The sequence below is a fragment of the Emys orbicularis genome, chromosome 8 (genome assembly GCF_028017835.1).
Source record: "Emys orbicularis isolate rEmyOrb1 chromosome 8, rEmyOrb1.hap1, whole genome shotgun sequence".
Classification (NCBI taxonomy): domain Eukaryota; kingdom Metazoa; phylum Chordata; order Testudines; family Emydidae; genus Emys; species Emys orbicularis.
The window spans coordinates 30,374,478-30,402,117 of NC_088690.1; the positions used below are offsets into that span (position 1 = coordinate 30,374,478).

At 40.4% G+C, this 27,640-nt stretch overlaps 1 protein-coding gene across 1 annotated transcript in view; it reads right to left on the reverse strand.

Moving 5' to 3' along the window:
• COL24A1 (collagen type XXIV alpha 1 chain) overlaps positions 1 to 27,640 on the reverse strand; it is a 226,266-nt gene that overhangs the window by 89,769 nt on the left and 108,857 nt on the right. Inside the window, exons 21-23 of the mRNA XM_065409330.1 lie at positions 26,391 to 26,435; positions 18,743 to 18,796; positions 16,627 to 16,671 (exon numbers count right to left, since the gene is read on the reverse strand). Of these exons, the coding sequence (XP_065265402.1) occupies positions 16,627 to 16,671; positions 18,743 to 18,796; positions 26,391 to 26,435 (144 nt within the window). The remainder of the gene's footprint in view (positions 1 to 16,626; positions 16,672 to 18,742; positions 18,797 to 26,390; positions 26,436 to 27,640) is intronic.

The window sequence follows — 27,640 nt, forward strand, 5'->3', positions numbered from 1 at the left end:
ATCTGCCCCTGAATGTATTACAAGTAAGAAATAACATTTATTCCTGTTGAGTTCATTTATTTTATTCTGATAATAATTAAATAATAGAATCATAGCTAGAAGCTATGTGGAGCTGTGTTCATTTGAAAGAGTTACCTTTCCCTGTAATGAGAGTTAGAAGAGATCTTTCAGGTACTTTTAATTTTACAGGACACTCCATGGTTAGGTGGAAAACTGAAAGTGCTCACACTCAAGGTTGGTTAGTGACTGCAGCCAGTTACTTCCAAGCAGCAGTAATGAGCACGGGCTCTTTCTCCCTGGGACATGAAAGCTGTAGAGAGGGTGGAAGAAACAACAAAGGGAGCGATAGGAAAAGAAAAGAAGCAGTCAGTAGAGAGAAGTTGTGAATGCCTTGGAAAAGGAAAGCACATTCACAATCCCAATTTTGAGCTATTTGATGAAGTGAATAAAATTAATGTATATTCAGTATTTTACTAAATATAACAAATAATAACAGATCCAAATGTATTTTGGTTAATGTATTTTTATAGCAGTGAGGAAATTGCATAACAGCATGTAGACATGGCAAAAATGATGTCTGAATGTTGTCCCTTTGCTACGCATATTGCCAGTCCCAGCTATGTATTGGCATATTGATGCCTTTTGCTTCTGTAAATAAAGATCAGTAAATGCTTGACTCGACTCCTTCAGTTCCACCTTGTTTTCTGAGGATGTTGCGAGTTTTTGTTTTGTTTTTTTCAAAAAGAAAAAGCCCAGAGCTGGTGGTTCCAGCTACGTACTTGGAGGCGGCAGATTTTCAATAGCACAAATGAGAGTTAGGGAGCCAATCCCAATGACTTTCAATGGGAGCTGGGAGCCTAATTGCCCTTTGGTGCTTAGCAGGTTGAGAGTTATGGTTCAAAGTGTTTCCTCGATTGTAACCCTTTTTGGATCTTGTTAATAAACATGTGGAAGTTTTTGGCTGTTGTCTCTTTTTGGTAAGGTGTAAAACAACTCCTGTAAATCATCTTTACTGCATTCACAAGATATTTCTTCCAAGAGAAATTATTTCTAGAGTTTCCAACTGGAAAATCATGCAAATGGGCCACAATCAGTCAGCAGTTATGTGCGTTCCAGGTTTTGAACACATTAAAGGATACCTCTGATTACTATTAAATTCTGGAAGAAAATTGCTTGTAAAACAAGTATTGTTGGAAACATGTTCTCAATTTCCTTGCTACCCTGAAGATCTGGACTAGGATGGGGTTAGCAAAAGTGGAACATTTAAAAAAAATGGTGACTGAAGAAATAGCAAAAGGCACCTGGAATGCATCATATGAGTGATCATGAAATATGCAGTGTTGTTGTAGCCATGTCGGTCCCAGGACCAACACCGCTTGTGAAATATGGCAGAAATATGAAAGTTACTAGTAATGTAGTAAAAATAACAGGAGTACTTGTGGCACCTTAGAGACTAACAAATTTATTAGAGCATAAGCTTTCGTGGGCTACAACCCACTTCTTCGGATTCATCCGAAGAAGTGGGTTGTAGCCCACGAAAGCTTATGCTCTAATAAATTTGTTAGTCTCTAAGGTGCCACAAGTACTCCTGTTATTTTTGCGGATACAGACTAACACGGCTGCTACTCTGAAACTAGTAATGTAGTAATACTCAACTGTGTTATGTCTGTAACACATTAAATCAGATTATGTGTATAAGATTCAGATGTTGGCAACTGCTATCTCTACATACATAGGAATATAACCAAGTTTAATTAGCAGTAAGCAACTTTAACTGGCACTTAAACAAGTTTTTGTTTTTCAAGAACAAAAATATTCACACACCCACCAGACAGCTCTTACTCCTTTTATGATTTAATTATTATTTTACTTCAGTCTATCCAAATCATTGCTCTATAGATTTAAACAACAAATTCAATGATTTCTGCCTTTAAACATGCTGTTTATGTACATAGGTTCAATAAAATCCACACTCAAGGCCACTAGAAAACAGTAGGTGCAAAATCACTGCTAGGTTTTGTGATCTGTACTCTGCTCTAGGGTGACCAGACAGCAAGTGTGAAAAGTTGGGACAGGGGTGTGGGATAATAGGCGCCTATATAAGACAAAGCCCCAAATATTGGGACTGTCCCTATAAAATCAGGGCATCTGGTCACCCCTCTCTGCTCCCTATTTTCCTGGAATTTGAGCTGCGTTAGAAATCTCATTGTTTAATATATTTTGATATCATAGTCAGTGTTAGGCGATCTCAATTGCCCTGTGGAATACAGTATAAGGAGAGTCTGCCATCAGTGCTTGAATCTCACTAACTCTCCTGTCTGAGGTTGTAGCCCCCAGGAAGGTAGTTTGGGGTGTGAGCTGGCAAAGAAAGCACTTGGATAAGAGTTCAATGCATAAGGGCTTCACAAGGCCATAAAAACTACATTAAAATCTCAAAATGAGGGAGGTTCCTGAAGAAGGTGATATGTGTGAACCAGTCCTTTTAGAAACTTTGAAACAGTGGAATGAGAGAACACTGTGTAAGTCTGAGTGGGAGGGTGGCAAGCTGAAATGAAAACTAAACACACCCTGACAGAGCTGACGTGGGGGCCCAACAGCTTGACCTGGAGGCTGTTATCCAGGATCTTGGTAATAGAAGCTTGTAACAGGATGGGACCTTGTTGTGAAGACCAGATGGAAAAATCTCTTCCACTTTGACCCGGAGACTGGTTGTGTAGAAAGGTTACTGCTCTGTTACAGGATCTTTTGGATTGATGTGGATCTAATGCTGTCATTGTGCTCAGCCAGCCAACTTCCAGGTAATCAGAGTAAGGAAGTGGAGTCTGGATGGAGAATTTAATATGTTTGGCAGACTGGGGAGAGAGATTGGTGGCTGTGTGGACATATTGAATAGGTCTGTGGGCCAATAATGACTGTCTGGCCCAATAAGAGGCTGTAAGTATCACCGTGGCCACATCCTGACTGATCTTCCTTATGACCCTTTGGGGGATGGGAAGAAAAGCACAGAGAAGCCAATGAAGCCAGGGGATGAGGAAAGCATCTTGGAGTGACCCTGGCCTTGGTATCTGCTCTGGAGCAGAAGACAAGGCAAGATCTACCTCAGGGTGCCCCATCAGTGGAATAAAGGCTGAGGAATAGAGTGACCACTCATGGTTGGCTGAGTACTGTCTGCTGAGGCAATCCACCAGGTCTGTTTGTTTCTGGTAGGCGAAGGGCCAAGGGAGTTATCCTGTGAAGCTGGTACCATGCGCACAGCTTGATTGCTTCCTGACACAGGGGGATAAGCAGGCATCCCCCTGCCTGTTGATGTAATGCACTGTGGAGGTGTTTCTGTCAAGATATGTACTGTGGTTCCTTTCAAGCCCAGTACTGGAGAGACAGGTGCTAATGGTATTGGTACTGGGGCCGGGGTTGGGGTCAATAGTTAGTAGCAGGTCTGCTGGTATTGTTAAGGATTGTGGTACTGGTAAGTCTGGCACTGAAGGTGCCAGTGAGGAGTCATTGCCAGTATTGAGCTTCATGGCATAGTACACTTAATTCTACATGGAGCTAGATGCAACAGGGAGTCAGTCCTGCTAGCCTGTCCAGGGTGATCAGGCATGTGGGCTTGTGAGTTAGAAATGTTGGAAGGCCCAGGTTAGTCCTTTGATCTCTCCCATTCTAGTAAGAGGATCAGTGCCATGAGTTACCCCTTGAGCAGAGCTCATATCTGCCCTGCCTCAACATAGTGGAGGCGGTACCAGGATTTGGCGCTGATTGCCAAATCTGGTTTGGAAGACTGAGGACAGCTGAGTGAAGAGGATGCGGACCCTTTCTTGGTACTAGCAATGGGAGCCTTCCAGGTAAAGTTTCTACTTACAGGAGTACTAAAGCAGGGGGATCTCTGGGAGGAGAGAACCTTTTTTAAAGTAGAGGTTGCAAGCCTGAAAAATGGGAAGGATAGTGGAGTTTTCAAGGAGGATGGGAAGGAAGAGAAAGGTCAGAAGCGAGATCAGAGAGTCAGAGACTAAGGGGTACCAGCAGAGATGGAAGAAGAGGAAAATTCTTGATGATGTTTTCTTTTGGAAAAAAAAATGGCAACATCCTGGGCAGACAAAGTGGGACTGAGGGAGCCTAGTAAAACATTTACTGACGTTTATTTACAGAAACAAAAACATCTTTATACCAATTAGGACGAGTCAAATAGTGTTGTTGTCATACTAAACTTTCTCAGAGTTCATGGGGCTCTTCAGATCCATGGCTTTATTTTGGTTCACATAAGGAAGCTAACTGCAAAGTTTGAATCCAGATCACTACAGGTTTGAGCCCATCTCTGCTTATTACGGAAGAGGATAAATATCTGCCAAAGGTAGTGTATTAAGTCAGAGTTCTTTGGCATCCCCATAACTCCCTTTTGGCACAGTGGTACACTCCAAAAATCAAATTGAATGTGTTAAGCATAAGTATTATAAAGGAAAGGAAAAGGAAAACAACTAAATGAAAAAAATGATCATGGCCATAAACCTCGTTAAAAAATTAGGCCATAAACTTTCATTTGCAAGGATTTCTGTACGATTCTCTAATGAGAAATATCTCTTTATAGAAGCCTCCTTGACATAAGCATTTTTATGGAAAATGGATCAGAGACCAGATCCCACATCTAACACATGCATAAGGAAGACCAAGTATATTGCCAGGGCACATGCTGTTTGTTAGAAACCGGACTAGAGTGCAATAATTGGAAACATATTGTATACTTAGTGCAAAATAGAGTATATAGTAATTTTTAAAAAGGCTTGGTTAGAGAGAAGCGGATATTCATCCAGTACCAAAAGATTCCTGTGTAAGCAGTTACCTGTCAGGCTATATAAACTAACATTTACTTTTAAGTCAAAAGAAAACTTTCCAATGAAGCATCATTTCATATGGAATTCAAAATTTCACCATATTCATAAGACATAATGTTAATGACATGATACAAATAACCATACAATATTTTCTTGCCACAAGAAAATCTTTATATTATTGTACTCTTTTCTTTCCATTCATTTCCATGAAACTTTCCCTGCATCTGTACATTCCTCCCAGCTGGAAGATGAGATCTAACCGGTACCAATGCAATAATTACTGTCTGCTTGTAAGGATTTATACACAGACATTTTAATCAAGAGCCTATAAACTTCAGTCTTTGCAAAGAGTTTCCTTCATCTGGGTACAGTATTTAAAAAACAAAACCAAAACCAACCAACATCTAGATTTCAACACATCAAAATTAAACTGAATATTAAGTCAGTTTCTATGTTAATTTTAACAAAACAACCACTACTTAAAGAACAACCATATTACAAACCTGAGCTTCTATTATTTTATGTCATACGAATATACCTAGAAATGTGTTTTCAACTTTTAATATGAACCCCCCCCCCAACCTTTGAAACTAAAGTCCAGTCTCAGACCAATTTCACCAGCCATGCATTATGAGACATAATAAGAGTTGGCATATTTAGATTAGTTTGATCTTATTTTTAATAGACAACAGCAAAAATAAATTAATAATTACAAAGGTAATGCAGCTTATTTGCAAAAAAAATAAAAAATAAAAAAAAAAATAGCCAAATGGTTGTCCAGCTAGCAATGCACCCGTTGTGCCCCTGCAACAGCAACACACATCACAGCTAACAATACGGGAAGAGAAGCACGCTCAAAAAAGCCACTCTGTTCCCTCCTCACAAAGGAGGGGGTGGAACCTTGGCCTGCCCACATAGTGTGCCAGCTAACACCATTGTGCTGGCTTTCTGGGGAACAGAACATTGTGATGCGGATAGAGCCAGACCAGTTTATTCCCTCCCCGGAGCAGCAAGGGAGCCAGGAGGGGGACTGTGACTCTCTGAGTCACAGCATCACTCCTGACTGCTCCAGAGGCAGCGCCAAAATGCAGATCCTTTGGATCCAATGGATAACTGGATCTGAGTTCATTCAGAGTTTTGAAGAGGAAGGCAAAGACCCCGAAATGAAGCCCAAATCTGATCAGCGCTAATGCAGAGTGAAGACAATTAGTTTTAAAGGCTGTCCTGTCTTCAGACTGCTGTGAACACGGATCAAAAAGGAGCTGAAATGGAAAAAGTATTGAGAAAATTCTGACTTTCTACACATAGAGGGGGAATTTAGCTTTAATGGGGTCATCTCCTGGGCCCAAGACACTTCCTTTGTCAACGCCACGTAACTATTTGCCAGAAGCTGTCTGTATGACTGTAAGTGAGGTACAACATACTTGGGTCATATTACTTATCCTTCCAGAGGGAACACCAAAAAGTTGTTTTTTAAAAAAAATAATATATTTTATTCTGTAACTGTTAGGAAAGGCTTTTCACTGTGGGGAAAGCAAGGAGGTAGAGGAAAAATTCTTCCTCAGATGAATCTAAGGCCCTAGCAAGTTGGTTTACTTGGAAAAAGGAACAATGACGAAAATATAAAAGTTTGCATGCACACACACACCTCGCTCATTCTAATACTGCCTTCCCCATCCATTTTTGTCCTTGTAGCTTTCCCATTTTTTGCTTTGTTTGTACAACATGATGCTGCAGTTACTATACTCTGCAACAAAGCTCTCTCAATTTCAAATAGAACAGAAATAACACACTCTCTCTCTAATCAAGATCAGATCCAACTCATAAGCAGTACTGTTTCTTCTAAATTTTTAAACAAACCTGAGATATTGAAGCATGTTAGTGCCATCATTCTTTACTATGCAGACTGAGTTGGCTTTGATTTACAATACCATAAGCCAGGAGCTCAGGGAGGAAAATTGAACATGCCTACTGAATTTAGTCTTTTCCAAAACCTTTAATGCCTTGTGCTACACGTATTTGCTGATGACACTGCATTCTGAGTTAGGCAAAAATATGATGGTAGACTAGAACATTGCCCCATGTGCAGGGCCTGACAACTAAACAGCTGTTTGATCACAGTTTCTGAATCTCACTGCTATGCTTATGCCACTTGGCAATCTAAGCTTTTTGGTGTGTGATCTGTATTAATAGTCAACCTTAAAATTTCAGATCAATTTCCTGCCTCAGAACCTTTGTACCAAAAATGTTAGGAAGGGAACATAAGATCTATAGGTGCTTTACTCATGATTATGTTCAGAAGCACAAGGTTAGAAAGGCAGATGCCCTTGTCCTCTGTTCCACACACTGGGATCTGACTATTGGTTTTGTTAAAATTTTCTGTCCTTTGAAATAGTTATTTGGTAGTAAATCAAAGTCATCTGAGTAAAAGCCTCTGAAGCTACTTATCTGGGATATGTACATACTGCTGGGGAAATATATTGATTTTGCAGCAGATAGCTACAGTCTCACTGGAACCTTCAAAGGTGCAGTTGCCAGACTCCAGAATGAACTGAACATTAGAAAGAGAAAACATGTTGGCATCACCGCTTTATCCACAACTCAAAGATACAAATATCATGGGCCAAATTCTGCTTTCAGAAACACCGTAGTAAATCCAGAGTAATTATTCCAGAGTTACACCAGTATGATGTACCAAAATTCCACCCCATGCTTCTCATCTAAGATGACAGAGTGCTGGCAGGATGTTCTCATAAGCAAAGTGTTGGAAGTCAGTCTTCTTCCACCTTCTTCCCAGATGCCATGTGACGACACTACTCATGTTAAAAAATAAAATGTTTTCTTGGATCATTACGGTGTACAAGAGGTGCATTAAACTTTGAGAGGCAGAGTGCCACTCATGGGACCAGCAGTAAACAGCATGCTCACACCTGCACCATTATTGAGTGAAAATGAATACATATACTCTATGAACGGCTGTAAGGATCCACGGGTCTAGAATGCGGGGTTGTGGGGTCCTTGGATGACTGATGCTTCCACATCACCACTGGGGAACCAGGTGAAGGAGCATCCAACAATTACTGGAGGGTTACACACCTCAGGAAGTATTGCACCAAAAAACCAGAGTGACACAGAACCCTGTGAACACCTGTTTGGTCCACACCAACTATTTAAACCAAGAAATTGCCCCAGGGAGCTGTCTTCCAGCTTGCTGCTGCTACCAACCCTGTCTTTTGCCTTGTCTTGCTCCTGATTCCTGCCATCGATCCTGGCCCAGCTTGACCTTGATACGCATCCTGACTTGGCTTGGTTACTAGTCTCGACTCCTGTCTTCGACCCCTGCCCAGGGGACACTACTGGCCCAGCAGCCTATGCCCCAGCCATTACAATGGCATTTCCTTGATCATCGGTCAGGTAGCTCCCAAATGTCTCTTCTCATATTCCATCTTCACAGGTGACCTTGATATACACATAGATTGCTACAGATGAATGTAAAGGAAGGTAGCTAGAGAACTGGTGGTAAAAACATTATGCTGGGTGTAAATGACTGTGACATAAAGAGTGTTTGAAGTCTGATGCCATTGCTGTCCAGAATACAATAAAGAGGTTCTTTATTTCCAGCATAGCATCTGGTGAACAGGACTTCACAGATCTCTTCTGAATGGTAGATGTCATGCTGCCTCCCACAAGTAGCACAGCTGAGCATTTGCTGGGAGTTGTTATTCTATTTTGCAGATAAGATTGCCTGGATTTGGAACAAGATGCTGTTGAGATGACAGCACACGCTTGCGCAGGAATTGTTGGACTCACTCTTGTATGGTTCAGTTTTCTTCTCTGCCGGGGCAGACCAGATGGAGAGCTAATTTAAATCAAGAATGGATTTTTTTCTAAAATAGATGCTCTAAGGATTATTTTCAGGAAATTCCATGACCTGTGCTATACAGGAGGTCAGACTAGATGATCACAATGCTCCCTTCTGGCCTTGGGATCTATGAAGCTATGTTCCCCATAGCTCTCTTGTCTGAAGTACTACAGAGTTCCATTTTGTCACTCCTCCAACATGTATGTGATGCTTTTAGGTGGGGATGATAATGAGGTAGCGTGGACTAAGGTGACTCCGGTATCTGGAGCACACTCAGGGCTGGTCTCTTTGGCTGCCAAGGACACGAGCTTTACACAGTGCAAAATGACCTTAAAACAGCCTGTGATTTCTCACAGAAAATTCCCCATGTGTGGGGAATCTTCACTGGTGCAGGGCTGCTGGAGATAGCGTAGCCGTCTCCTACACCAGCCACTCCCCCTCAGTGGAAGGGGGAGGTGGGAGCATGATGGAGCTCAGCTCCACTATACCTGATAGTCCCCTAGTGTAAGAGTCCTTATACCAGCAGCATAATTTAGAGGACGATTCCACTTGGGCAGCACTGAACAGGGAACCATAACTAGGTTGCACCCAAGGCTGTTCTCAGACATAGCAGAGAATAAAGGCTTCTGTCTCTGCTTTACTGGATCTGGTTGGTGTGGTTGACCAGTTTATCCAGTGACATGCTGGGATTGTGATGAGAGTGAACAGCCCTCTGGATTTCGATAGATTATGCTGGTAGGCTGGGGGAAATAGCCAGAGGAAATATCTGTGGCGATACCAGCTCCCTCAGTGTACGTTGCTTGTCCACTTTTCTTTCTTCAGGTTCATAACGTGGGGTCTTATTGGATCAGTGAGCTGTTTCTGAAGGTCAGGATAGAAGTATGGGCCAAATGGTGTTTTTAATAATCTGCACATGGCCTTTTCTTTTGAAATGATCACTTAACACAGCAGATTCACACTATTGTCATCTTGAGATCGGATTGCTGCAAAGGACTATGTGGTGCTGCCCCTTATAGCAATTAGAAATTTCAGCTGGTGAATACGGTGGTGGCCTCTCTGTTGACTGGTTGTTCTTGCATGGAGCATGTAACACTTGTGCTTCATCACTTTCACTTCCCCTTTATTTGGGAGGGTCAATTTAAGATGCTAGTTCTGATCTATCAAACCATAAATGGTTTGGGGTGCTGGGTACTTCAAAGACTACCTCTCTCTCCATGTGGGATACCATGGCATCTGAAATCAGCCGATTAAGGGCTTTAATAGTGAGGAATCCTTCAACTTTGCAATTTGCTTCTTAAACTGGTACACCGGAGCCTGAATTAGTTGACCTTCAGATCATGCCACAATGTTTATCTGTTTTCCAGTGCTTTTCGTGAGAGGGACGGCTAAGTGGTTGATGGATACTGTCAGTTATGTGGGATCTGAGAGGGGTTTTAATCTTTGAGGTCTACAGTATAGATGAAAAGCATTATATAAATGCAAAATATTGTTATTATTACTCTAGAAATCCTTAATAGTCTCTTTTTCAAACCTTTATGAAGTAGGTTTTTGAGAATGGCTGAGCTAGTTGTGTCTTCTAATGCCCTGATTGACCCCACACCTTCACTATCATTTCTTTGAAAAATGTTTTACTCAGTTTGCTTTTCTTTTTCCTGCTGTTTCCAATTTTTGTTTGTGCATCCCCAGAGTCCAGACTTTTCACAATAGTTCAAAGAACTGTCTACTTAGCCTCTTGAAAATTCACTCAAAGCCCCTTTAATCTTTTCTTCAAGCAAAGAGAATCACATTTTTCCATTCCCCATAAATTAAACATCCATTCCATGGGGCCAATCTTGCTACATTTTGCCTCTGCAGGAGGTGGGGAAATTACTTACATGAGTTCTTCCCAAAAGTAACTCCACATCTCCTAGACACACAACACAACTTGCCTTGTTTTTCCAAGGCAGGGTGACCTTTTCTCTTACAGGACTGCCTGCTGTGCAGCTAACATCTGCAGCCAGAAGGTCACCTATATTCTTTGCTGGACCTTGGGTTTTATTATTCTTGTTGCCAGTTTTTGTACTTGTTATATCTACTTAGTTTCCCTTCTGTGGTACTGAATGCTGTCCACAATTGGGCATACTTGTTTAAATGTATTTTAATAGGTCATTTGTGAAGTGCTAGGATTATTTTTTCAGGGTTTGTGTTCTATGCCTCTGCTTACTCTGGTTTGTCATTTTGACACTAACTGTACCTTGTGCCGTTGACAGCTTCTCTGTTTTTGCTGAATTTTTGCAGTGAAGTTGGCAGGGAGAAACGCTCATTAATTCCCCCTCCCCAGCTATTCATAGTCTGTTACTGCCTGGATGAACACTAGCATTACCAAATAGTAACACAGCCCTAGCAGGCAACTGTTTTAATCTCAGAGAATTTCAGTTTTAGGGCATAAAACCCATAAAACAATCACCTTCTTAAAATGTCTGAAGTCATCCATGCACTGGGATGCGCTCTATACAACACAGATGCAGTATTTGTTTTGATGTGCTTGAAGCAACATGGTTTCAAAGATTTGTCAACCGCCAATAATTTAAGCATATGAAACCCACATGGCAGCACAGTGAGATTTTTTCCCCCCTCATCCAGAGGCAATTTTCTCAGTAGTTGTAGCCAGTGTTTCTTTTGGGATGGTTTCCAAAAGATCATCTCTCACTGGTATTGTAAATTTGCTCTGGCTGCAGTCCCTTATTAAATTAACCAACCACTGTCTAAATGGATCTATTGATTCCATAGCAGATGATTATCTCATCAGCAAGGAGATCTATCAGATCACGTCAGTTTCTGATTCTGCTCAACCAAACCGCACCAGCCAAAAATGGGTCTTCACCATAGAAACCACGGTGAAACAGAAGCAGCTTTTACGTTAAAATCATACCTGCTTTGAACAGCTGACAGGTTTTACACTACTAGACAATATGCTGATAATACACCTCTACCCCGATATAACACGACCCGATATAACACGAATTCGGATATAACGCGGTAAAGCAGTGCTCCGGGGGGGTGGGGCTGCGCACTCCTGTGGATCAAAGCAAGTTTGATATAACGCGGTTTCACCTATAACACGGTAAGATTTTTTGGCTCCCGAGGACAGCGTTATATCGAGGTAGAGGTGTAGCTTTGTTCAAGGCTTCATCACAGCAGCATTTCAGTTTCCTTTATTCTTATTTGGACTATACAGAACTCAAAGCCATCCAAGCCAAGTACCTTTGTTTTTGTTCTCTTTGGGCTCAATCATACGGGTGTCAGGAAGAATTTTTTATTTTTATATCATATTGTACAATGGGCTAGCTACATTGTGGGGATGCAGTGTTTCATCATCTTCTGAGGCATCACATTTTAGATTATATGGATCAGTTGGTCTCATCCAATGTTTGACAATTCTGTGTTCTGATGTAAACTTTACACCAAATCCAAAGCAATGCCTTATTAATATTACAGTATGTCTTTTCTTCATCTCTGCAATTACTTTTTAAATCTGGTTATATTTGACAGTATACTAAGTGCCTTACCTATGGAATTTTGATCCTGATGAAAGTAGTTGAGAAACGATTCTGTACAGTACATCACTCTGATTTTAAGCTTCATTTTGGTTACTTTTTTGGCCAAGGATTGATATGGACCCATTACAACAGCATTTATTAGACAAATAATATTTTCCCCTCAAGTAAAATTGCAGTATATAGTTACGAGTGTTTTAGCAAAAGGATCTTATGTGATTGTAGTGTAAGCATCCATAGATGCCTCAGATAGCTATCCACAACCATGCAGAGAGGAACGGAAGGAAGGAAGGACTACATTAACCACGTAGTGACTGAGGCCTCAGAATACTTCATCTTACTGGATCATGAATAACAAAGCACCATGCTTAGAATCCCTCCAGGTGGCTTCGTCTTGCTCATGTTCAACCCTTGTGTACTCCTGCAGGCTCAAGCTTGTGTTCAGCGGGGCTTACCCTGAGAAAGCTGTTCACTGTAGAGTAATCCTTTTGATGCCTTGGCCAAAAGCTATAGTTCCATCAGCTTAATAAACAAAAATAAAATAAAATTAAATTAAATTAAAAAAAAGCTGTCTGGAACCAGGAGACAGGAGAATAAAAATGGTGACAACCATTAAATTAGTACTTTTAATAAGGTGGACTCCTCATGTAGTGTGTTAATTAACAGTAAATAAAGTTATTTAAAAAAATCTCTCTTTTAGTAACATATGCAGAGAATTTGCATGCTTTTATTTGGAGATTTTTATTATGTTTTCCCATGTAGAATAACAACAACTTTGTTCACTTCAATTGCAGGTTTATAAGTATATGCTATATGCTATGTAATCTTAGATGAAAAGGGGAGTGAATGAAGTTTATTAAAAAAAAAAAAGAGGATAGGCAAAAAAAGTAATAGGCAAGAGCAATAAATAAACTAAGAAAAAATAATAAAATCATCATATGCCAAATACAGCAACTAACAAGGTTTGTGGCTGCCATTCCTCTGATCACTTTGCTTGTATATCCCTTTCTTCCACCCATTGTATTGTCTGATTAGACTGTAAGGGTATGTGTATACTACAACATAACACCCAGGGCTTGCCCATGTCAGCTGACTTGGGCTTGCAGGGGTTGGGCTGTAGGGCTATAAAACTGCAGTGTAGACATTTGGGCTCGGGCTGGAGCCCCTGCTCTGGCACCCTTTCCCCTTGTGGGGTCCCAGAGCTCGAGCTCCAGCTCGAACCCAAACAATTGGCAGAGACCGTGCGGGTTTTTCACTTTCCTCTGTAGCATGGGGCATGGGTCACTTACAAGTTTAAATTAGAGTAAAGGGTGGATTCTTTGTAACTTGAAGTCTTTAAATCATGAATTGAGGACTTCAGTAACTCAGCCAGAGGTTATGGGTTTATTACAAGAGTAAGTGGGTGAGGTTCTGTAGCCTGCTCCAGGTCTTTCATTGCAGTGTAGACATACTCTAATGTCCCGATAGATCCTCAAAGTTTTTTAGGTGCCTAACCCCAATTGATTTCAAGGTCTTTGGATAGGGACTGTTTCTTTTTACATGCATTTGCAATGGGGACCTTATCCTGATTGGGGCTTTTGGGCACAACTGTAATACAAATCAACAATAACATTATTTCATCTGTTCCAATATACCACATATTTAGTGGCCAGGATTTTCAAGGTTCTTCTCTTTTAAAATTCACATGATTATAGGGATATTGGTTCTTGAATTCAAAGTTCATGAAGGAGGCAAGCAAAATGAAGGAATTCACTGGTGTGTCTTCACTAAATATTATTATTACTAATACTGTGGAAGTGCATAGAGGCATAGATCAGATGGGGCCCCATTGTTCTTGGCACTACAGAAACATATAGTATATGACAGTCCCTGTCCTGAAGATCTTAGAGTCTAAAAGATAGAACTTAAAAACTGGAGTATGTGTGTGTAACAAAGGCTCTATGTTCCGCAGTCTGATGGGAAAAAAAAATCAACTAGGTGTATATTGGCATAGCAATGCTGGTAATGTGGGTAGCAGAACTTACTCCACTCTGTCACACAGCTATTAAGTTTCAGTAAACATTCATCTCTGAATCTCCCTGTGAGAAGAGTCTTCACTCATTCCAATCATAAATATGCATCCCCACCTATTATATCAGCATCCAATTCTCTCCCATCTTTGCACTGATAATTCAGCATCATTACAAAATACACACAGCCCTTTCAAACCACTTTTTAACTTAGTCAGCCTGATTAAAAGCAATGGTTTTGATATTTATAAACTGCTGAAGAAGTTCTGGGGTCAAGCTGTTACTGGTATATTTTATCTTTTTTAGATATGTTGACTATCATATCTGATATTAATAATACATATTATCCACATTTTATATATACACACATTAAGCACCAAGAACATGAAGCACAAATACTGTAACAGTGATATAGCCTAAACTGGCCTATATCATAATCCTATTCACTTAAGCTAAGTATCCCATAACTCCTGCATTTGCTGAAACAAGTATTTGCATAAGCAGATAGGAAACTTGTAAACATCAAGATTAATTTGGTCTATGTCTTAGTACAAGCTAGGGAGGTACCTTCATGGACCAGTACCTGGAATGCTAGTATCCATAAGAAAGATAAGAAAGGAACAGAACAATAAGTTAGGGAATTGGGACAAACTGATGGGTTGGATTTTAATGATGTGTAAAGAGATATGTAAACTTGTAAAATCACTGTATAAATAATACCAGCTGAAATTGTAATTTTGGGGAGCACACCTTCTGCATAAGGTGAATCTAACATCACTGCACAAGATGGCTTCTTGGAAACTGGCATCGTACAGAACCTTTGTCCTGTACTATATTAATAAACCTGACTGACACTGGTTATCTTGAGTATATTTCATAACAAACCAAAGTATGGTCAAGCAATTGACTACACAATTTATCAATAGATATGATATACAATGTGCAGGTTTATTTTCAAAGTGGGCCAAGTGACTTAAGCTAGGCCTGCCTGAGCATTTTTAAAAATCTTGACTTTGGGGCCAGTCCCTTGAGCCATACCCTCCTTCTGGGACCATTCAGTCCCAAGAGCCCTCCACAGACTTGGGTATGACTGATAAGCTGTTCTGAAAATTTCCTGACTGCTCAAACATTTGAGTCCATCTGGAGTTCCCAGAAGGCCATTTTCACCCATGCAACCTACAGAAGTTTTTCAGAGCACTTTACAGAAAATGGTTGAGAGAAATATAAATCAAATATCTCAGACAGTAGTGAACCATTTCCAGTACACTTTACAAATAACTAGCTGGAAAAAACTAAAGGAAGACTCCATATGAAGGAATATAATTTATTATCACTATGTTCACTGTTTCTTCATTGACTTGAATGAATTTTGGATCAGGCCCTTAACCTGTAGTTTTCAGTTTACCCATTAAAATGGGCTCAAACTGGTAAAATGCCAGATTAAAAGCTACATTCAATCAAAAGGCAATCTAATCAGGGACTTCCTTATTCACAGAAATGATTCTGAAGCACCCTTTAGGCATAATTCCATGGTGTGGAAAATGAGGGAATGCTGTATTTTAAAAAAATATCATGTGCACCTCAGTTTACGTGTGTGACATTATCCTGCCTGAGTGCAAGGAGTTAAACCAAAGGAAGCTGTTGGGGCAGGGGAATGAAATGGGAAGCAAAACAATGGCAAAGTTAAGGTATCGTCCAGAGAATACTATAGGCCCTTGAGGAAACAATAGGAAAGCTATTAATTGGAGAATCCCTCCAGCCCGGCTCCAACTAAGATGGCAAATGTATTCTTCCCAGACCTGAGCCTAGGGAAGAAGAGGACTAACTGGACTGTCAGCTGCCCAGGAAGGAGACTGTGACAGGCACACAGAGAGACACAGAAACTGCAGCAAGCAAGCTGTCTTCCCCAGCTTAGAGATGGAGGTAACTGGCTGAATGGAACTCTCCAAAATCTCAAAAGAAAAGATTTAAAAGTTTAGGTAAGGGGAAATAGGTGTAGAGGCCTTTTTGTTTTTATCCACTGCTGTGTGCTATGTACCTTTGGGTGAGTAAATGATGCTTTGATTTGAAGATGCTGTTTTTGAGTCACTATAATCAGTTGCTGCCACAGGCTCCTGGAGGAAAAGGGTTTCCAAATGCCAAACACAGGGCCTCTTGTGTTAACATGGCTTGAAAACTTAGGGGCTGTAGCCCAGAGATCCAGTCAGAATGGCTGGACTGCAGGAAGCCAGGCCTGATACCTGAGGGGTGCACTCAAGAGGAGAAAGCAGAGCTTTCGTATAACTAGGAAACATGGTTTTAAAACAATTTAAGTCAACAGAATTATTACAACATACAGCTCTCAAAATAACTTGTAAAAAAAAAATTAAACTAGAAAGAGCATCTAAGCTTACTGCTTCACCAGTTTTTCCAAGGTTTCCTTGATCTCCTGGTTCTCCCTGTTAATGCAGAAAACAGATTATATAGTTTATTATAAATTTCACTTCTTGCAGGAGGGTGCTTTAAACGTCTCCATTTTCCCCAAGTTCCCTTTGTGTTTCATTTTCTATATAAAACCTAAGCAGTAAAATTATACACACTTAACAAAAACAATAGTTTTGCCTTTATGATCAGGTATTGTTTGGTTCTCTTTTCAACCCCTCCCTCTTAGATTCATATCTTCCTTTTGTCAAATGGAAATTAAATATAAATACACTATATAATTGCCTTCATTAGTTCATAACCACTTCTAAAAGCAAATTTTACTTGTAAATAGTCTGTTAACTTATACCAATTTGACAATACACCATATGGGGCAATTATCTGCATAAACTATAATAGTATTAATCAGATATTTAACTCTTCAATTGCTTTTCCGAATTTGCACTGTTCCACATTTATGACGGTTTTGCCAGACACCCTACTTTACACAGCAGTTGGAATGAAATTCTAAAAAACTCAGGTTACTCTTCCAAAATGCTACATTAGAAAGTGATAGGAATATTATAGGAGCAATTCTACTCTCAATTATTACGCTGCAAGTCTTGCAAATGCATAGAAGCTCCATAGAGTCATGGTGGATTTACAATGATGTATTTTAGAGCAGATTTTTACAAAAGAATGTCACTGTATTAATTATCTTGCTAACACCACAGAAGTGGCAGTATCAGCCCTGCTATCCCATCAAATATTGATTTGAGGAGCACTTGGTGTTATGTTGGCTCAGCTGTGAGGCATTGTGCTTCCCTGCAGCTAGAGCATCAGTGTGCAAGGAGCTGCAGAATCAGTGCCATGGAAGTCCTTTAAATGCAAAGGGATTGAACTCACGCCAGCCTTCCCCACATGTATCCCAATCCTCTCCTTTCTTCCTGCCTCCACACCCCCATGTCCCCAACATTCATACTAACCCTCCTCTTAGCCTCCTCAAATTTCCACTTATCCTCCCCCACAGAGCCATATGGAGGGACAGCAGGTGCTATCCATGCCCCCCAATCCTGTTGGCAATATTCTTCACTCTCCCAACTGAGGAACCTGCAAGTAAGCAGATTCACTGGCTAGATGTATGTCAACAAGTGGCCTCCTCTCAAGTGCCCCCTCGTGGCCACAAGGCCACTCTGCAAGGGGTCCCTCACCTCAGTTTTCCTCTTGAGTTCACAGTAAGTTCAATACAAGCATGTCCTCAAGTCCATCACAGTTTATTAACCAAAACACAGTGCAAACGTCCCAAATCAAAAGTCACACAACACAGTTCACATCATCCCTGTTCATGTAATCTTTAAAAACCCAGCTCCTTTTTCACCATCCTGGTGTCTTCCACTAGACCCGAACTCTTTATCAGTTGTTCTCTGTCCCACCACCAGGACTGCCACCCGAGCCCTTCCTTCTGGGGCACAATCCCCCTCTTCCCAGTGGTAACTCCCACAGTCTCTCCACTGAAAGTCTCATCTGGTTCCTCTGGGACCCAGCTCCCCGGTAAGGAGATGCCAGCACCAGCAGGTAAGGCCCTCTGCTGCCCTCTGGATCCAGCTTGCCAGCTTAGTAAGCATCTCCCTTTGCTGCTCCTTCCCACTTTCAACCCTCTCCATTCCTGGCTTTCTGGCTTAGGGAAACCTGCCAGCAAACCCCTTGCTACTCTCCTGCTTTCAGCCCTCTCCTAGGAACTACTCTTTCTGACTGAACCAGTATGCTCTGACCCTCTTAACTCACGCACAGGTCTCTTATGTTTCCCAGATGGTGCCTCGCCCTCTTAATTGGCTCAAACAGGGAGCAGCTGTACTGGAAGAGGAGAGCTGAGCCCAATTTCCTTTAGTGGGCCAGCAACCCTGTTACAATGTATCTCTCGCGCACAAACACTCTAACCAGAGGTGTTGGAACAGTTTTTATAGTGGGGGGTGCTATTGATGGAAACCACGTATTTGGTGTTTGTTATTACTAAATCCTTCAAGTGAGGGTGTGTGGCAGCACCCTCAGTTCCAGCACCACTGACTCTAACTATATTCTATTTTCATATACAAAACCCAGCAGTATTACCTTCAAGCCTTCTGATCCAGGTTCACCTGCATACCCTTTCCGACCTGGCCTTCCCTAAAATAATAAATAAAATTAAAGATTTCAAATATTTGACTTTTACAAAAAATATATCTCCATTTCCTAATTTCCCTATTTATCACAGGGTCTCTCTCAAAAAGCTAGTTAATTAAACTTATTGAATGTTTAAATATAATACACTGTCTACTAACTTTATTGTACTGTGCATTTTACAGCCACTTGTCTGAAAATATGCTATTGAATATAAAAGAAAACACAGTACAATCAACAAAACCTGTATCAATTTTTACGACAGCCAATGATTTATTAGAGAACATTCATCAAAACCCAAGGATGTAACATCCACTTCAATTTCAGTTATAAGAGACCATTGAGGTGGCAAAGAACAGAAAGGAGCTAATTCGCTGCTGTCATAACACCACTGAAGCAGGGGGAGTAACACTGCCAGAGAATTTAATGACAGGTGTTCCAACTCTCTTTTCTCTATTAGACAGAATCAGCTCAAATTTCTTCTCTCCTTTGCTCAGAAAGAGTATTGTAAATTTCAACTCCTGAGTTGTTTTACCTTTGGTTCGATGATTATGCTTGTTAACAAATCTTGCTGCTATGATAACTACTTAATTGTAGCATATTGTTAGCTGAGGAGAAGTATGGTACCATTAATCAGACTGAGAGACCACAGATGAGGAGGCTTTTAGAAATCTTTTACTGTGACCCCCTCTAGCTGCTGCCACTCACACAAAACAAAATGGCACAGAAAGACAAAAAAGGGATTCTTCTTCTGAATTTTCACTTGGCTATTTGTAAAACTTTAATTGTGCCAAGGGCAGTCTTATTTTTATTGTGCCATTTATTTTTTTTTCAAATATGTCTTATTTCCTCCTCAGAATAACTTGCAGCCTAGAAAGCTTAGCCCAGTACAGTCAGATAACAGTAGTGACAAGTTAGTCTCCCTAAGCGATGGCAGTTTTATTTACCACACTTCCGTTGAACATCCCCAAATTTCAATTAAGACTGTTTATCCAAACGTAAAGGTTTTCAGAACAATTGTATTTTAAAAGGACCATCTTGGTTTTTTAGAAATACACTGTGATACTGCAAAAGTACAGTATATCACTGCAAGTTATGGACATAACATGGCATATGCTGAGGATTATATCATTATCACACTTGGGACTGCAAAATACCAAACACAATTACCCATGCCATTTGCAGTTAGCAGCTGCAAGTAAAATACATTGTGGAGTTCTTTGGTGCACAGTGAAAGCATGGCTGCTGCAAAAGAGTGTATAGCGTGGGTTCTCTGTTGACCAATGTGTGTGTGCAGGAGATGGATACTGAAGTCTCCCTCCTGGCTGTCTCCTTTGAGGTGGCTAGTCTCATGCTGTCCTTGTGCTCAGGGGAGCACAAACACTATAGCTTTGCCCAGCACCTAATGGGTGCAAACTATGTCTGAGATGCTTGCAATCCAAACACTCGAAACAAATATATACTAGGAGAACTTTGATGCTATACATAATGGACTCCTCTTAAAGGCTGATTGACAATACCTCTGTAGGTGAAAAGCCTTAAAAGGGAAACTACAAGTATTGTACAGATTCTTGAAGTTCTGCTTAGCAGTACTTTTCAGTCTTTTGAGCATAACAGCTGCACCAGACTGAATGATTGTGACTATAGGATCAACAGTCTGCACTGGGACCTTCACTTACAGTTTACCCATCAAAATCAGGGCAAAGTGCAATCAAAGCAATGGGCACTAAGCTACCTCCTTATTTCTCAGAGCAAGGGCACAATCTGGGTCTTGGGTTCTGTTACCTTGATTCTCTGTGACTTTATTTATCCCTCAGTGCCAATGTCTGGGCATGTTCCCCGACTGTCTGAGAATTCTCTGTATGTTTTGAGACTATATATTCTTACTAGGTTCCCATGATACAAACTTTAATCCCATTTTTTTCTGGCAGCCCCAATAACCCTAAAAGCATTCCATTTTGTTACACAAGTTTCAACAAGTCCGGACAGACATGTGCTTTGGTAATATTCTTTAGTTGTTATAAATGGGTTAAATACAACCTCAGGGTGGCAATGCTGCCAGAGAGGAGGCAGTTACTGAAGTCAACCCATTTGAAACAATCTTTGGCTGGCACCTTCCATGTGCTGAAGTTGGCGTTCCAGTTTCTGATCAGCAGGCACAATGCCATCTTAACATGAGGACACAAGTGCAGGTGCAGAAGAGACCATACGAGAGCATCAAATGAGTTACTTGAGGGCATGATTCCAAGTCAGAAGTATTGAAACTACATCTCATTCTGACTTTACAAACTCTGGGTTAAGGGCTATGCTGTCACTACTCTGCTCAGCGTTGGTTCAACCTTCCACATTGGATCCAGTTACGTGGGAGAGGAATAGAGAGAGGTATGGTAATAAAGCCTAGGGCTTTGTGAAGAGTATCCCCAGAACTGGAGAAAGCACAGTTTGCAGAAAAGTCACATTTCTATACATGGATCAATGATGTGAGGGCCATAAGTGATGGGCTTCTACAGGCTACTGCATGCACAGGGGCTGTGAAACAATTCTGTTGGAAACAGACCTTCATTATTTACACTCAGTAGCTCACAATATATAATAGTTTTACTTGGAATTCTCACAAGAAAAATCTAACCTTCTAAAATGTAATGATATATCACTAAATATTTATCATTTATTTCTACAAAGATTGTGAAGCAGTTTCTGCAACCCTTCTATTGTGCAGCACTTACTCCTCATTAAAGTAAATGGGACTAGTTGTATAAGTGTTACTCAACCTAAGTAAGGGTTGCAGAATCTGGCTTTATAGGATTATTGGTGTCATGTGATAAACTAATTAAGGGGCACTTAAAATTAGGATTTATATGGCTCAGCTACAGGAGTTATTTTACTACAAATTTGCCATGCTAGCCAAGAACAATTTACAGTCTATATTCTAACTGCAAAGAATAACCCTGAAATCCATGCCTATTGTTTAGAGTTGCTCAGTAAATCTGAATATGTAAAACTGAAATTGGAGGAAAACGTACTTTTGAGTGAGTGATTAAATATTTCATTTGCTCTTGGAAACTGCAGTTATTAAATTCTGAGGGTAATAGTCTACCTGATGCTTTACTTTCTGGACTTTGTTGTGCCAACTTGCATTATATTGTCGCCTCTTCATATTAGCAAGCAAGTTTTCATATACAGTATCTCACCTACAATTTCTTCAGGGGAAAAATGGTTGGAGCTTGCTCTGAATCATCTCTTTGGCTGAATTGGTATTGAAGAATCCACACCACATACACACAATTCACAAAGTAACAGAATTTAGCAGATTCCCGTGTAATTATTCTCCCCCCCTCCCCATATTTCCTTTCCAATCATTGTTAATTGCCAAGATATTTTGGGTGCAGTTCAGATTAAACAGGTAACACTGTGTGTAAGTCTCTTGGTATAATTTCCCAATGATATAAATGGCAGTTTAAGTCACACATCAGATGAAAATTGATCATAAAATGTGTGAAAGTGGATATAAGTGGGAAAGCAATGTAAAACTGAAGACAGATTTGACATTCAATGCATGTGCAAGATGAGTGTAATTTACACATTGAGGGGGAAAGTAACTGACAAGAAAACATAAGAGGTAAGATAAAGTAAGGGTAGCCTCTCCTCATCCTACATCATTCTTGGAAAAGACACTTTAATGAAGTAAAAAAAAACTTAAGGAAAATGATTTTTTTCTTAATGAATTAATGGAATGTGCCAAGCCCCCCTTCAGGAAAGAGAAATCAAGTGTACCCCGTTCACCCCCAAAATGGCCTACCCGTTTTAATTTCTACATTCTACATGTTGCCCTCCTAACCCTGGCTAATCCTTCACATGACCATACCCCGCAGAAGGGCATGCACCACACTTTGGGATATGCTGCTATGACAGAATGATTGTAAATGCTCACAGAGCTTTGCTGGCACATTCTACACCTTCCTAGGAGGAACAGATTGACAGGCTAATATATAATTTCACAGATTATTTGTGGCTTTTGCTCTTTATCTGTCTCTCACAATGGCAATCAGGGAATATCCAGCAATATACTGTTTAAGTTCATTCTAATGTTCTGAAGGTTTCAAATCAGTGACTAAATGGCAAGAATAAAGGTACAAAAACCATGACCAGCTGATTAATATCACTGTGTCACTGTAGGTCAGTCAATGTCTGGCTAAACGTTATGACTGTTTGTTAATTGTGATTAAATTGAATATGCAGAGGCATCTCTTGTATGTGGCATCTATTGTATTTTCACAAGCAAAATAAGCTAAAATGAAAATCAGAATATGCTACTCTACATAGAGTATAAGAACACATAAAAGAACAATCCAGGCATTTGTCACTGAGCTAGTATGAGAGGGAAGGTTTTGGTAAGAGGTGAGCCCGGCAGATGGATTTGACTGAGAGTTGGCAGTTCAAAACCTCTCTCGATAATAAGCCAAAGGGAAACACCTGGAGCTTTAGATTTGGATCTGGATGTTGAATGCTGGAGTTCAGGAAGGAGAGATCCTGTGTTTTGGTTCTACCTGATTAAGATATATGGGAATTCTAATCCAGATCTAAATTTGGGATCTGCAGTCTGGGTTCAGGTTCATCTCATTCATTCAGTAGCTGGTACTTGAATTTGTTTGGGGCACTTGTCATTGTGAGGATTTGGTCCCAAGTTTATCTTGTAGATGTGTAGAGAAGATCTTAGCACGTGTCTAAGACTGGCCATGACACTAACGTCTTTCACCTGTAGATAATAGGGGCATATTAGATAGAAAAAATAGATTAGATATTGAAGAAGGGCGGGAAACCTGTTCCACTAAAATCAATGGGAGTTTGGCCAATGACATCAATGGAAGGAGGATCATAACTGTAATCCCTTTATTTCATTAGTATGATAAATTCTCTAATGACATTATGTTTTGAAAACTCTGTTCATGCAAACACTGTGAAAAGCAAGACATGTAAATAGCTTGTTGATTTGGATCTGAACTAGCATCCAGGCTTGTTCAACTATATTTGGTGTACATTTGATCGAGGCCCATCCTCACTCCCATGTAACCATCCAATCTCCCCCAACCCATGTTATGAGAAGGGGTGCAGAGGCAAGGGTAGGCAGGAGTGGGGGAAGTGTGGGGAAGGAGAAGGGATCCAGGGGTAGGAATAGGAAGCAGTAAGCTGGCAAGGGATCCTGAGACAGCGTCAGGTAGGGGAAACAGAAGTATCCAGGCCACAGTAGCTGGGTCCCTGAAGCAAGGGAAAAAGCTGGCAGTTGAAACACACAGAGAGAATCCTGACCGCCTACCAACCCGAAAATCCCCAATTCTCTTGCTCTTTTGTCTCAGCAAGGAATGTGGGCTAGCAAACTGCTCCAAAATATCTGAGGTTAGCCACGGGGTTGAAATCTCCAGTGTTCATGAAGCATATATTGTCCATGCATTCTTCACTCAAAATTGTTTGTCATCATAGAGAAATTAGTGAATCATTAGTAGGGCTGCACGTTTGTCCTGGTGAGGAAAATGTCACGGATAATGTGAATTTTCAAATTTGAATGAGGGGACTGGCACTGGCACGAGCACTCTGGCCTGTTGGCCATACCAGAGTCTTGCTGTGACCCCACGTACCAGGCTGAAATGCCTAGAGTGGGAAGCCAGGCCCAGCCCCTCCAGACAGCAGCTGACACTGTGGGTGAGTGTGGGACACACTATCTCCAGCCCGGCCCCCACCCTGCTGGGGCCTCCCCTCTTCACCAGGCTGGGATTAGGGTTGCGGTGCAGTGGTGGAGGATGCCGCTGCAGGTAGTCTGTGCCCTCTCGGTGGCAAGAGGAGGAGGAGGATGACTCTGGCCTATGATTTTATAGAGGTATAGTTCAATTTCATTTGTTACGACTTTTTTTTTTTAAATAAAAAATCATGGCTCAGTCACTATAAATTTTGTACAAATAATCACTTTTCCCTCTAAACTCATGTCTTTTACTAAATTTACCATGACTGCTCTGTGGTTTCTGATAAAAACTGTTATGACAAATCTGCAGCTCTAATCATTAGAGATGCTGATATTTTTCAATTTTCTATCAGGAAAATTAAAACAAAATACTTCATTCTGGGTCAGGTTGACCTGAATCAAAAAATTTCAGTTTCTTGAATCAAATCAAAATATTTCCTTTTGGGTCAGTTCGACATTACTCTGTGACTGACAGAGGTTTAGGGTTGCCAGTTTTGGTTGGATGTATTCCTGGAGGTTTCATCATCTTGGAGACTCAAGGTCAATCTTGGAGGGTTGGCAACCCAGCAGAGCTTCTGCAGTGCCTCATACTCCTATGGCTAGAATACATCTGCTATGATGCATTGCAGTCTCTCCTTTGTCTGAAATGCCACAGTACATCATGGAAGCTGTAGTCAGTTCCCAGAGCTCACCCCATAAGAGAGAATGGGAGTATGAAGAATGCAAACTGCAATTCCCATAAAGCACTGCAGCAGATCAGGCAAACACAATTCAATGTCAAACCACCCCTCAACAAAACATTTCAACATTTACTAATCAAAATTTTTCCAGAGATTTTTGTTCTATGAAATTTTTTTGAGATTTTGAATTTTCAACCCAATTCAGGATGAAAATAAATGTTGAAATATCAGAATGACCAAGGTTGACTGGTATTCTATTTTCTGACCAGCTCTAATAAATAGGCAAGAAAGGCAAAGGACGGAAGGCAAGAAGGGAAGTACTATTATACCCATTTTACAGATAAGGAACTGAGGCACAGAGAGATTAAGATTACACAGGAAGTCTATGGCGAAACCAGAAAATGAAACCAGATCACTTGAAACTCAGTCCAGTGGCTTAACTACAAGACTATCCTTCCTTTCCATTGACGCCTCTTCTTTGACTTGATTTGTTTAATTTGCTTTTGACAAAGTTCTGCTATGCTCCCCTGCACTCTATTGTAAATTATTATCCAGCACTTACATTTTCAAGTTTAATTATTTCTTGTGTAAATGAGTTTAGAGCCTAATGGATTTTAACAGCTGAAAAATAAATAAATACGAGAATCAAAGTGTGATTGTAAAACTGGCATTGTGCAGTTCCATTTTTATTGCTGTCAGTGACTCCATATCAAATGTGATTAGTTTACAGTTAAAAGATGATTTCTCTAATAGCCAGCCCTGCAAATGCATCCTGAGATCTGAGAGCTGAGTTGTGTTCTTTCCTTCTTGTGCATCATTGCCAGTATTACAGGTTCTGCAAGCCAAATTAGACCTTCAGATACACCTGTGAAACCCCATAGTCTTCACTAGGGTTGGACAGATGCAAGTGCCTAGAACTTAGTAAACAATTCTGATAATGATGCACATCCTATAAGGAACATAATCCAGCTCTCTTTATCAGCTGTGTTGATTCTGCAGAGCTAATAGGAGTAATAAAACCAATAAAAACTTTTTTGGCACTAAAGTGAACCGATCTGACTCAGAATACACAGAGGAAGAAGATCCATTTTTACAGTCATTTTTCAGAGCAGACTCATCCTTTAAACAGTACTTTTTGTTGACTATAGTAATTTGTGTTTGTAGTAATAATGTTACTCATACTTACTCTTGGTCCAACTCCTCCAATAGGTCCAATTGGTCCTTCTTCTCCCTGAAAAAAAAAATCAGGACTTGGAATAACTTTTTTGATACTGCATTTAGTTTTAAAACCTGCAAAGGACTATGTTCACTTATATTAAAATCTTAAACTTGCATAGTGAATGGACATAGGTAGAGATCTTTACTGCTAGGATCTAGGTTTGCACTATATAGGAAAGGGTCTAAAACTGACCTCATCTCAGCCACTATCTGTCAAAAATCCATGTTTTACAAAATCATCAAACACATTCTGTTTAAGAAAAGCCCACAAACAGAGCTGGTAAAATTTTTTCACCATTTTTGACCAGCTGTACTGAGAAGACAATGGGGTTTCACAGATGTATCTGAGGGTCTAATTTGGCGTAGATATGCATTTGTCTCTCATGGAGTCTAGTACTCTGACAGGACTTTGTCTTGCTCTGCATGGTCGCCACATAGCTATAGTTTGATTCCTAAGCAAGCAGAACAGTTCTGCCAGGATCTCTCTTGCCTCTTCAAGCAGATGGGAATGAGTGTGAGGTCAAAAACAGACTGACAACTTCTTTTTTTCATCCCAGCTGCCAGGAGTACAGGAGAAGAAAGAGGAGATATTATAGTGTTACCAAGAGCCTCAAAATAATCACACATGACCCTGTATTGTAATGATAGGCTTTTGAGGCTGCCGCATTACATTATGATGTTAAATCAAGATTCTGTATCATAATGCCAAGTCATGATGTCATGCTGTGATTATTTGATGGTTCGATGACCCCACTTAACATGAAAGTGTTTCTCCAGCTCTTGGAGGCAGAGGTGCTCTACCTGGAGGAGAACACAGCAGTCTGAATGGAGGAAATGTGGTCTGCATTTTACATGGCTTCTGATTAAACTGATAGTTTTTTGTCACCGTTAGTCTTTTATCATTTAAAAGCACTCATGATAACTCATTAAGTCAGCTACATAGAGCTCTAGAGCTCTACCATCAGACTCATTAACTGATTTAATGCATCTTTTAAAACCTATATTTACCAGCTATCTCAACAGCACAGAATAGCATATGGAGTTGGATTTAATGCATACATATTTTATGCTAATGAATTAAGAATCCTTGATTAATATATTTATAGGATGCAATCCTGGCCCCACTGATGTCAATGGGAGTTTTGCCATTGAATTCAATGGGGCTAGGATTTCACCCAATATTCTTATTCAATATTATTATTTTAATAAACCCACCAT